This window comes from Pseudophryne corroboree, chromosome 3 (genome assembly GCF_028390025.1).
Source record: "Pseudophryne corroboree isolate aPseCor3 chromosome 3, aPseCor3.hap2, whole genome shotgun sequence".
NCBI lineage: Eukaryota > Metazoa > Chordata > Amphibia > Anura > Myobatrachidae > Pseudophryne > Pseudophryne corroboree.
Genome location: NC_086446.1, coordinates 581,115,186 through 581,127,905, shown reverse-complemented (window position 1 = coordinate 581,127,905; position 12,720 = coordinate 581,115,186). Strand labels below are relative to the sequence as shown.

Here is a 12,720-nt window from a genome sequence, read left to right as displayed (position 1 = left end):
ATGGATCCAACGCCAATTGAATATACCCCAAAAAGTGCCAGAAGTGACGTCAATGCTGCTCATTGCAGTACTAAAGATGCAGCGGCCTCTTCCACCTCTGAATCAGCCCCATATGGTTCAGTATATATTGATCTCTACAAAAAAATGTCTGTACAACTCAAAAAATAGAGGAGGTAAAGAGACTCTTTGTTTTTTTGGGGCACTCTTAAATAAAATGTTAATACTTAACTTTCAATATATCAGTTAAAAATAAAGGATATATACAGTACATAAAGAAAGACAAAAATCAATAAATTACAGAAGGTAGCTCACAAAATATCAATTATGGACAACAATTATATTATTTGTGAAAATTCACAATAAAAAAATAGCAGCCAGTAGTGGTCTTCGATGAAAAAAAAGGTCCCTGATCAATACAGCAAGTAATTTGTCATTTAAACTATTCCATTATAATCACTGTGGAATAAGTATATAAACATACTCATGTATTTATGCAATTGCAGTAATCTTTAAAGCCCAGGTGTGATCTGTAATAGAAATCCACTTTGTGTCGCAGTACTCCACAATGTTCTTGATTAACTTATGACATCAACGCTATAAGCATATATGGAAATTACACCAGTGTGACATCACGGGGTATAAATGCAAAAGGAAATTATTTTCCTTAGAATAGTTTCATTTTCAGACAAAGGGGGTCATGTACTAAGCAGTGATAAAAGTGGAGAAGTGAGCCAGTGGAGAAGTTGGCCATGGCAACCAACCAGCATTGATGTAACATTTTTAGTTTGCATACTATAAAAGTATACAGAGCAGCTGATTGGTTGCCATGGGCAACTTCTCCACTGGCTCACTTCACTTTTATCACTGCTTAGTACATGTCCCCCAAAAGAATGCTTAATACTTGTTATTGGTAATTGTTCTGAACACATAATAAAATTACTTGTGCAGATAAGTTTATGCAAGTGCTCATCTATATAAAATTGAACATTTTGAATGTTTCATTTTTCTTTTAAGGATATAAAAAATAATACTTTATGCAATGGGCAAAATATATACCTGTGTGTGTGTTGGGATTTGTTTCCTTTTTTGCTATCTCAGAAATATCTTAATACATTTTGTACATACCTTATTTCTCTGACGTCCTAGTGGATGCTGGTACTCCGTAAGGACCATGGGAACAGCGGCTCCGCAGGAGACAGGGCACAAAATAAAAGCTTAAGGATCAGGTGGTGTGCACTGGCTCCTCCCCCTATGACCCTCCTCCAAGCCTCAGTTAGATTTTTGTGCCCGGCCGAGAAGGGTGCAATCTAGGTGGCTCTCCTGAGCTGCTTAGAATAAAAGTTTAGTTTAGGATTTTTTATTTTCAGTGAGTCCTGCTGGCAACAGGCTCACTGCATCGTGGGACTAAGGGGAGAAGAAACGGACTCACCTGAGTGCAGAGTGGATCGGGTTTCTTAGGCTACTGGACATTAGCTCCAGAGGGACGATCACAGGTTCAGCCTGGATGGGTCACCGGAGCCGCGCCGCCGTTCCCCTTACAGAGCCAGAAGAGACGAAGAGGTCCGGTGAAATCGGCGGCAGAAGACGATCCTGTCTTCAGACTAAGGTAGCGCACAGCACCGCAGCTGTGCGCCATTGCTCTCAGCACACTTCACACTCCGGTCACTGAGGGTGCAGGGCGCTGGGGGGGGAGCGCCCTGAGACGCAATATTACAGTATATACCTTAGGTGGCTAAAAAGAATACATCACATATAGCTCCTGGGCTATATGGATGTATTTTACCCCTGCCATTTTACACAGAAAAAGCGGGAGATAAGGACGTCGTGAAGGGGCGGAGCCTATCTCCTCAGCACACAAGCGCCATTTTCCCTCACAGCTCCGCTGGAAGGACGGCTCCCTGACTCTCCCCTGCAGTCCTGCTTCAGAATCAGGGTAAAAAAGAGAAGGGGGGGCACGTTTGGCAGCAAATAAATATATTAACAGCAGCTATAAGGGAGTAACACTTATATAAGGTTATCCCTGTATATATATATATATATATAGCGCTGGGTGTGTGCTGGCAGACTCTCCCTCTGTCTCTCCAAAGGGCTAAGTGGGGTCCTGTCCTCTATCAGAGCATTCCCGGTGTGTGTGCTGTGTGTCGGTACGCGTGTGTCGACATGTATGAGGAGGAAAATGAGGTGGAAGCGGAGCAGTTGCCTGTGTTAGTGATGTCACCCCCTAGGGAGTCGACACCTGACTGGATGATTGTATTTAAACAATTAAGTGATAATGTCAGCAATTTGCAAAAAACTGTTGACGACATGAGACAGCCGGCAAATCAATTAGTGCCTGTCCAGGCGTCTCAGACACCGTCAGGGGCCCTAAAACGCCCGTTACCTCAGTGGGTCGACACAGATACTGAGTCTAGTGTCGACGGTGACGAGACAAACGTGATGTCCAGCAGGGCCACACGTTACATGATCACAGCAATGAAAGAGGCATTGAACCTTTCTGACACTACAAGTACCACAAAGAAGGGTATTATGTGGGGGGTGAAAAAACTACCAATAGTTTTTCCTGAGTCAGATGAAATAAATGAGGTGTGTGATAAAGCGTGGGTTTTCCCCGATAAAAAAACAGCTAATTTCTAATAAATTATTAGCACTATATCCTTTCCCGCCAGAGGTTAGGACGCGCTGGGAAACACCCCCTAGGGTAGATAAGGCGCTCACACGTTTAGATAAACAAGTAGCGTTACCGTCCCCTGATACGGCCACCCTCAAAGAACCGGCTGATAGAAGACTGGAAAATATCCTAAAGAGTATATACACACATACTGGTGTTATACTGCGACCAGCAATCGCCTCAGCCTGGATGTGTAGTGCTGGAGTCGCATGGTCGGATTCCCTGACTGAGAATATTGATACCCTGGATAGGGACAGTATTTTGTTAACTATAGAGCATTTAAAGGATGCATTGCTATATATGCGTGATGCACAGAGGGATATTTGCACCCTGGCATCAAGAGTCAGTGCTATGTCCATCTCTGCCAGAAGAGCGTTATGGACGCGACAGTGGTCAGGGGATGCAGATTCCAAACGGCACATGGAAGTATTGCCGTATAAAGGGGAGGAGTTATTTGGGGCTGGTCTATCGGACCTGGTGGCCACGGCAACGGCTGGAAAATCCACCTTTTTACCCCAGGTCACTTCACATCAACAGAAAAAGACACCGTCTTTTCAAACTCAGTCCTTTCGTTCCCATAAATACAAGCGAGCAAAAGGCCACTCTTTTCTGCCCCGGGGCAGAGGAAGGGGAAAAAGACTGCACCATGCAGCCGCTTCCCAGGAGCAGAAGCCCTCCTCTGCTTCTGCCAAGTCTTCAGCATGACGCTGGGGCTTTACAAGCAGACTCAGATATGGTGGGGGCCCGTCTCAAGAATTTCAACGCGCAGTGGGCTCACTCGCAAGTGGATCCCTGGATTCTACAGGTAGTATCACAGGGGTACAAACTGGAATTCGAGGCGTTTCCCCCTCATCGGTTCCTGAAGTCTGCTTTACCAAAGTCTCCCTCCGACAGGGAGGCAGTTTTGGAAGCCATTCACAAGCTGTATTCCCAGCAGGTGATAATCAAGGTACCCCTCTTACAACAGGGAAAGGGGTATTATTCCACGCTGTTTGTGGTACCGAAGCCGGACGGCTCGGTGAGACCAATCTTAAATCTGAAATCTTTGAACACTTACATAAAAAGGTTCAAATTCAAGATGGAGTCACTCAGAGCAGTGATAGCGAACCTGGAAAAAGGGGACTATATGGTGTCTCTGGACATCAAAGATGCTTATCTCCACGTCCCAATATACCCTTCTCACCAAGGGTACCTCAGGTTTGTAGTACAAAACTGTCATTATCAGTTTCAGACGCTGCCGTTTGGATTGTCCACGGCACCTCGGGTCTTTACCAAGGTAATGGCCGAAATGATGATTCGTCTACGAAGAAAAGGCATCTTAATTATCCCTTACTTGGACGATCTCCTGATAAGGGCAAGAACCAGGGAACAGTTAGAAGTCGGAGTGGCACTATCTCAGGTAGTGTTACGTCAGCACGGGTGGATTCTAAATATTCCAAAACCCGCAGCTGATTCCAACGACACGTCTACTGTTCCTAGGAATGATTCTGGACACAGTCCAGAAGAAGGTGTTTCTCCCGGAGGAGAAGGCCAGGGAGTTATCCGAGCTAGTCAGGAACCTCCTAAAACCAGGACAGGTCTCAGTACATCAGTGCACGAGGGTCCTGGGAAAAATGGTGGCTTCTTACGAAGCGATTCCATTCGGAAGATTCCATGCAAGAACGTTTCAGTGGGATCTACTGGACAAATGGTCCGGATCGCATCTTCAGATGCATCAGCGGATAACCCTGTCGCCAAGGACAAGGGTGTCTCTCCTGTGGTGGCTGCAGAGTGCTCATCTTCTAGAGGGCCGCAGATTTGGCATTCAGGATTGGATCCTGGTAACCACGGATGCCAGCCTGAGAGGCTGGGGAGCAGTCACACAGGGAAGGAATTTCCAGGGCTTGTGGTCAAGCATGGAAACATCTCTTCATATAAACATTCTGGAACTAAGGGCCATTTACAATGCCTTAAGTCAAGCAAAACCTCTGCTTCAGGGTCAGGCGGTGTTGATCCAATCGGACAACATCACGTCAGTCGCCCACGTAAACAGACAGGGCGGCACGAGAAGCAGGAGGGCAATGACAGAAGCTGCAAGGATTCTTCGCTGGGCGGAAAATCATGTGATAGCACTGTCAGCAGTGTTCATTCCGGGAGTGGACAACTGGGAAGCAGACTTCCTCAGCAGACACGACCTTCACCCGGGAGAGTGGGGACTTCACCCGGAAGTCTTCCACCTGATTGTAAACCGTTGGGAAAAACCAAAGGTGGACATGATGGCGTCACGTCTAAACAAAAAACTGGACAGATATTGCGCCAGGTCAAGGGACCCTCAGGCAATAGCAGTGGACGCTCTGGTAACGCCGTGGGTGTACCAGTCAGTGTATGTGTTCCCTCCTCTGCCTCTCATACCAAAAGTATTGAGAATCATAAGAAGGAGAGGAGTAAGAACTATACTCGTGGTTCCGGATTGGCAAAGAAGGACTTGGTACCCGGAACTTCAAGAGATGCTCACGGACGAACCGTGGCCTCTACCTCTAAGAAAGGACCTGCTACTGCAGGGGCCTTGTCTGTTCCAAGACTTACCGCGGCTGCGTTTGACGGCATGGCGGTTGAACGCCGGATCCTAAAGGAAAAGGGCATTCCAGAAGAAGTCATCCCTACTCTGGTCAAAGCCAGGAAGGAAGTAACCGCAAAACATTATCACCGCATTTGGCGTAAATATGTTGCGTGGTGTGAGGCCAAGAAGGCCCCTACAGAGGAATTTCAACTGGGTCGTTTCCTGCATTTCCTGCAAACAGGACTGTCTATGGGCCTAAAATTAGGGTCCATTAAGGTTCAAATTTCGGCCTTGTCGATTTTCTTCCAGAAAGAACTGGCTTCAGTACCTGAAGTTCAGACATTTGTGAAAGGGGTGCTGCACATACAGCCTCCTTTTGTGCCTCCAGTGGCACCTTGGGATCTCAATGTTGTATTGAGTTTTCTAAAATCACATTGGTTTGAACCACTTTCCACTGTGGACTTAAAATATCTCACGTGGAAGGTGTCGATGCTGTTAGCCTTGGCTTCAGCCAGGCGTGTGTCAGAATTGGCGGCTTTATCATATAAAAGCCCTTACTTAATTTTTCATTCTGACAGGGCGGAATTGAGGACTCGTCCTCAATTTCTACCTAAGGTGGTTTCTGCATTTCACATGAACCAACCTATTGTGGTGCCTGCGGCTACTAGGGACTTGGAGGACTCCAAGTTGCTAGACGTTGTCAGGGCCCTGAAAATATATGTTTCCAGGACGGCTGGAGTCAGGAAAACTGACTCGCTGTTTATCCTGTATGCACCCAACAAGCTGGGTGCTCCTGCTTCAAAGCAGACGATTGCTCGTTGGATTTGTAGTACAATTCAGCTTGCACATTCCGTGGCAGGATTGCCACAGCCAAAATCAGTAAAAGCCCATTCCACAAGGAAAGTGGGCTCATCTTGGGCGGCTGCCCGAGGGGTCTCGGCTTTACAACTTTGCCGAGCAGCTACTTGGTCAGGGGCAAACACGTTTGCTAAATTCTACAAATTTGATACCCTGGCTGAGGAGGACCTGGAGTTCTCTCATTCGGTGCTGCAGAGTCATCCGCACTCTCCCGCCCGTTTGGGAGCTTTGGTATAATCCCCATGGTCCTTACGGAGTCCCAGCATCCACTAGGACGTCAGAGAAAATAAGATTTTACTTACCGATAAATCTATTTCTCGTAGTCCGTAGTGGATGCTGGGCGCCCATCCCTAGTGCGGATTGTCTGCAATACTTGTATATAGTTATTGTTACAAAAATTCGGGTTATTATTGTTTGAGCCATCTTTTCAGAGGCTCCTTTGCATTTATCATACTGTTAACTGGGTTCAGATCACGAGTTGTACGGTGTGATTGGTGTGGCTGGTATGAGTCTTACCCGGGATTCAAGATCCTTCCTTATTATGTACGCTCGTCCGGGCACAGTATCCTAACTGAGGCTTGGAGGAGGGTCATAGGGGGAGGAGCCAGTGCACACCACCTGATCCTTAAGCTTTTATTTTGTGCCCTGTCTCCTGCGGAGCCGCTGTTCCCATGGTCCTTACGGAGTCCCAGCATCCACTACGGACTACGAGAAATAGATTTATCGGTAAGTAAAATCTTATTTTTGGCGTCTCCCCTCTTTCCTCAGTGCAATGGATGAAGTGTTCTTCTCATATGTGACAGGGGTATTAGAAGACCTGGGGTCCCAAGACTCCTCAGAAGAAGATTTTGAGATGGAAACATTTGTGGAAATGTTAGAGGGTTACATTCCAGGTTTTGCAGAAATTGGCAGGTACAGTGTTATCTGTATGGGTAAAGTTTTGTTCCAATAGCAAGGTCTACAGTTTATCCCATATTATGGAGCACATAGTCCACAAGACACTCGTTTTCTTTAGTACCTGTAAATGGTACTAATTGGGGAATATAAGCCTGGGGAACGTTGAGTGTTGTCAATGGAACTGACATGAACATAGGAGTCAAAGGCCTGGGCTGTGTGATTAAGCCACCTAATAATACATGGTCTGTCCGGATAGTAATGAGACTATATCCGGGAATTTACTTTTATTGAACTTTAAGTTACATAGGGTTAATAATCTTCAAAGTATGACCCTTGAGCATCAATACACCATTGCCAGCGTGTCTGCTAAGCTTGGTACACCTCCTGGAAGGCATTCACCTGAACGTCCTTGAGTGCCCTTGTCTCGGCCACTTCCACTTTGTCTGTGGTCTGAAAACTGTGTCCTTTCAGGCTGCGTTTGACATGGGGGAACAAATATAAGTCAGCCAGGGCCAGATCTGGACTGTAGGGTGGTTGAGGCAGCATTGTCACGTTGTGCTTGGCCAAAAACTCCCTCACTTGCAGCGATGTGTGACTTGGTGCATTGTCGTGATGAAGGACCCAGGTAGTGCCAATCTCCCTGCGGACCCAAAGGACCCTGTTTCTCAACCAATTGAGCACTCCCGTGTAAAATGCACCAGTGACAGTTTGGCCGGTAGGTAGAAATTACTCGTGGACCACACCTTTCAAGTCGAAAAAGACAATGGCCCTCATTCCGAGTTGTTCGCTCGCTAGCCGCTTTTCGCAGCCGCCCTCTGGGAGTGTATCTTAGCTTAGCAGAATTGCGAACGAAGTATTCACAATATTGCGAAAAGATTTTTCTGTGCAGTTTCTGAGTAGCTCGAGACTTACTCTTCCAGTGCGATCAGTTCAGTGCTTGTCGTTCCTGGTTTGACGTCACAAACACAGCCAGCGTTCGCCCAGACACTCCCCCGTTTCTTCAGCCACTCCCGCGTTTTTCCCAGAAACGGCAGCGTTTTTTTCACACACTCCCATTAAACGGCCAGTTTCGGCCCAGAAACACCCACTTCCTGTCAATCACACTCCGATCACCAGAACGAAGAAAAAACCTTGTAATGCCGTGAGTAAAATACCAAACTTCTTAGCAAATTTACTTGGCGCAGTGCGAACATTGCGCATGCGCAATTAGCGGAAAATCGCTGCGATGCGAAGAAAATTACCGAGCGAACAACTCGGAATGAGGGCCCATGAGCGTGGATTTAGTCTTTGATTTGCTCATTCGGCCCTTTTGGAGCGAGGTGACAATGGTGTGTGCCACTCTGCGCTTTGCCTTTTGGTCTCCGGATAGTGCTCAAAGATCCAATTTTTGTCACCTGTTATCACTCTGTCAAAAAAATTAGGCTCACTTTGCACACGTTCCAAAAGTTTGCGGGAAATCGCTGCATGCTTATCTTTTTGATCATGAGTCAAAACCTTGAGATCCAATCGGGCACACACCTTTCGCATCGCTAAATCATTTGTCAAGATCTCTTGCACAGTAGTTTTTGGAAGTCCCTACCTTTCTGCTACCATTCTAACACTGAAACGACAGTCAGTGTCCAAAACATTGCGCACTTTGTCCACATTTTGCTCATTTTGGCTTGATGAAGGTCGTCTAGAGCGTGGTTTGTCCTTAACGTCTTCTCTGCCCTCATCGAAGAATTTAAACCAGCGGTAAACTTGCGCCTTGGACAAGGATTCCTCCCCGAAGGCCTTTTGAAGCATGGCAAGCGTCTCATTACCCGATTTCCGGAGTTTAACACAAAACTTGATCGCATATTGGTGCTCAATGGTACACTCCATCTCGAACCTCGACCTAGGTAAAAAAGGAAACTCCGTTTACAGCTTGATCTGTACACTGTAAAGGCTCACAGGCAACTGCCGCTGCCAGGAATGTGTAGCTGAGACACCCCTCCACCCGTCCCACCCTACAGCACCGCCATGCGCCTGTTTTGCATGGTGTGAAAAATCAGTCTCATTATGTCCTGGACAGACCCTGTATATCACTTAACATATTGTTAATTACTCAGAAATGCTTTGTCCAGACATAAGGGACAAATGTGAGTTGGATGTTGCTGTTGCATTCTATCCATGGAACCAAATATATAAAATTATATTCTCTTGTATGCAGAATTGTCTGTAGCCAGACATCCCCCCCCCCCCCCCCTTACCGACCCAGCTTTGTCTATTAGCTGTAATCATTATCAGTGCGCACTTTCACAGCCATGTCCTTGGTGCAAACATATCTGTGTAAAAACATGTACGCACACCTGTGTGTATCCTACAATTCCATCGATGCGCCATCTCCTACGTGACAACTCCCAGTTCTAGCTATTTTGCACCAAATCAACTGCAAGTGCAGATTTGTTTGAGATGCGTATGATACTGTCACTTGCAGTTGTATAGTTTTTGTTCTGAAATATGTGTAGTGCTCAAAAGGATGCAAAATACACACTGCATAATGACTAAGAAAGAATTTCTGGGTAATGGATTGGCTTCCATTAACTCGCTGGAATGAAATTTTAATGGAGGCAAAGATTACATATACATAATGTTGAGCTTTGGTCATTCTGGAGTGGTTTCTATAATGGATCCCCAGAGTATACACCTCTCTAGATCTGATTGTTTAGATCTTACCCCATCAAACACTTAATTTCACAAAGACCTGTATTATCTAAACTTGCACCAGTCTTTTGAGGATAAGTGCTTTTAGTCATTATGATTCTTTTGTCAATGATCTAGGGTATTGGACTATACTGAACCCGTGTTGGTTCCAGACATAGCTGTTTTTCGCTGCTGCACTCCCAAACACCACCAACCATTGTGCGCAAACACCTGCCTACTATTATATTAATATTAAACAGTACTACTCGGTAAACATAAGCAGCATGGAAAATATTGGTAAATCAGGAATAAATAGGCATCTTATAACATACATAAAAAAACATCTGTGTATGCCCAGTTATAGTAATGGGAGCAAGCTTCTTATTTAATCCACCGCAGACTAGTTTTTCGATAGGTTTATGTACTGAAAGTCTGATGGTTTTATGTAGAAGTCCCACCCCCAGATTAGCGCTTTACTTCAATATCGGACCAACTCCTAAAACTCACCAGTGCACCGTTTTCTTAACTGAAGAGAAAAGATAATACTTTTTGACAGCATCGCAATGGAATCCCCAGCACCGGGACAGAGCACAACAATCTATTGTATTGTACTATTTTATAATAACATATAGTTTTGTTTGCAGTGAGAAGGTTTATGAGATGATGTTCAAACTATCAGGAGAGCTAAGTGAGGCTCGTAATACAGGTAAGTTGGACCTGTGTAAATGTGTACATTATTTGCAATTACAACCTATACATGGGGCTTGCTCTTTTTTATTGTTATGATAAGCATTATACATTAAGGCTTTGATCATTGTTAGCTGTGCCATGCACTACATGGAGTAATATGGTGCCTTTACAATGTTCGAGCTAGCTCCCAACATGTGCACATGTACATACAGAATACATTGTTAGGGAAATACATTCTGCATTTGGGCTTTTAGGTGGAACACAATTTATTTCATATGGAATAAATATTTTTTTTATAAACTGTGTTTATAAAAGTATGTAATTATGTGTCTCTCTAAAGGGGCATACACACAAGAAAATTTTGACTCAATAAAGATTTCCCTTAAAATGTCCCCAGCAGCAGAATGAACGATATAGAGCATACACACTGAACGACATAGTGAAAGATATCGATCAGTGACGTCACCCCTCCCATCCCTGAACACGCAGTCATGAAAGATATAGCCTGAATTGCCTGCATGTTCAGGTGATAAAGATGGAGCACGCATCATTATCGTGCATACACTGGACAATATATATGATAATATCTTTTTCTTTTTCATCCACTAGGGGTCACTGGAGTACTCTTGGGATATGGACGGGGCGTTAGCAGGAAGAGAGGCACATTTAAATATTTAAATTTGTAACCCTCCACCTCCACCTCCACCATACTCCCATAGAGATCCCAGTGTTTTTTGCCTCTACAGGAAGAAATACACGTCTTCGACTTGGCTCCAAGCTTCACTTTTTATTTTTACAGGCAATCCCTTCCCCACTTACTGAGAAGTGTGGATCCGGGATTGTACTGTCTCCAGCTGCTGCTGACATGAGCACTTGCAGAAGAAGCACGGCCGTGTCAGCCAGGCAGCACACGATCCCTTCCCCACTTGCTAAGAAGTGAGGGTCCGGGATTGAGCGGTCATGAATGATGGAAGCCGCATAAGGCTAGCTTCCACAGCTGCCACGAGGTCAGTGCACACCGCTCCCGGCAAAGGTGCAGGGAGCATGTTCTATGTGTTTTCAAAGCTAGCACCACAGTCCTAGCCACTCCCAGCACACAGAAGGTGCAGGGAGTGTGTTCTATGTAAATGGCCGCCGCTAGCAGCACAGCGCCCGCCGCTCCCACCACACAGGAGGTGCAGGGAGCGTAATTTATGTAATTACCGCTGCTCCCAGCACACAGAAGGTGCAGGGAGCATACTCTATGTAAGCGGCCGCCACTAGCAGCACAGCGCCCCCGCCGCTCTTAGCACACACATGGTGCAGGGAGCGTACCCTAGGTATTTCTAAGTACAAATGCGCTCCCAACATAGCGGCCGCCGCTCCCAGCACACTGTCTGACGGTGCAGCGAGCGAGCGCTATGTGTATTCACATAAAGCTTCTAAACAATATACTTGCGGAAAGCTTAGTATGTTCCCCAAGGCTGCATAACAGCCTGTACATGTGTTTATATATGCTAAAAAAAAAAAAAATCTGTGTGTATATGTGTGTGTATATATATATATATATATATATATATATATATGCTAAAAAACAACTATGTGTATGTAAATGTTCAATACCACTATGTGTGTGTGTGTGTGTGTGTGTGTGTGTGTGTATATATATTTCTCTGACGTCCTAAGTGGATGCTGGGGACTCCGTAAGGACCATGGGGAATAGCGGCTCCGCAGGAGACAGGGCACAAAAGTAAAAGCTTTAGGATCAGGTGGTGTGCACTGGCTCCTCCCCCTATGACCCTCCTCCAAGCCTCAGTTAGGTTTTTGTGCCCGGCCGAGAAGGGTGCAATCTAGGTGGCTCTCCTAAAGAGCTGCTTAGAGTAAAAGTTTTGTTAGGTTTTTTATTTTCAGTGAGTCCTGCTGGCAACAGGCTCACTGCAACGAGGGACTTAGGGGAGAAGAAGTGAACTCACCTGCGTGCAGGATGGATTGGCTTCTTAGGCTACTGGACACTAGCTCCAGAGGGACGATCACAGGTACAGCCTGGATGGGTCACCGGAGCCGCGCCGCCGACCCCCTTGCAGATGCTGAAGAGAGAAGAGGTCCAGAAATCGGCGGCTGAAGACTTCCCAGTCTTCTTAAGGTAGCGCACAGCACGGCAGCTGTGCGCCATTGCTCTCAGCACACTTCACACCAACGGTCACTGAGGGTGCAGGGCGCTGGGGGGGGCGCCCTGGGCAGCAATGAAAGTACCTATGCTGGCTAAAAATACATCACATATAGCCTCTGGGGCTATATGGATGTATTTAACCCCTGCCAGGTTGTCAGAAAAACGGGAGAAGAAGCCCGCCGAAAAGGGGGCGGGGCCTATTCTCCTCAGCACACAGCGCCATTTTCCTACACAGCTCCGCTGCTAGGAAGGCTC

At 46.0% G+C, this 12,720-nt stretch overlaps 1 protein-coding gene across 5 annotated transcripts in view; it reads left to right on the top strand.

Annotated features, from left to right (window-relative positions):
* The window catches only part of CUEDC2 (CUE domain containing 2), a 136,075-nt gene that overhangs the window by 76,271 nt on the left and 47,084 nt on the right, over positions 1-12,720 (top strand). For all 5 annotated transcript variants that reach the window (XR_010243960.1, XM_063961410.1, XM_063961411.1 and 2 more), the window contains 2 exons: positions 6,834-6,977; positions 10,271-10,332. Coding sequence is in view for 4 of the 5 variants with exons in the window: in XM_063961410.1 (XP_063817480.1) it covers positions 6,834-6,977; positions 10,271-10,332 (206 nt within the window). In the remaining variant the exon portion in view is untranslated. The remainder of the gene's footprint in view (positions 1-6,833; positions 6,978-10,270; positions 10,333-12,720) is intronic.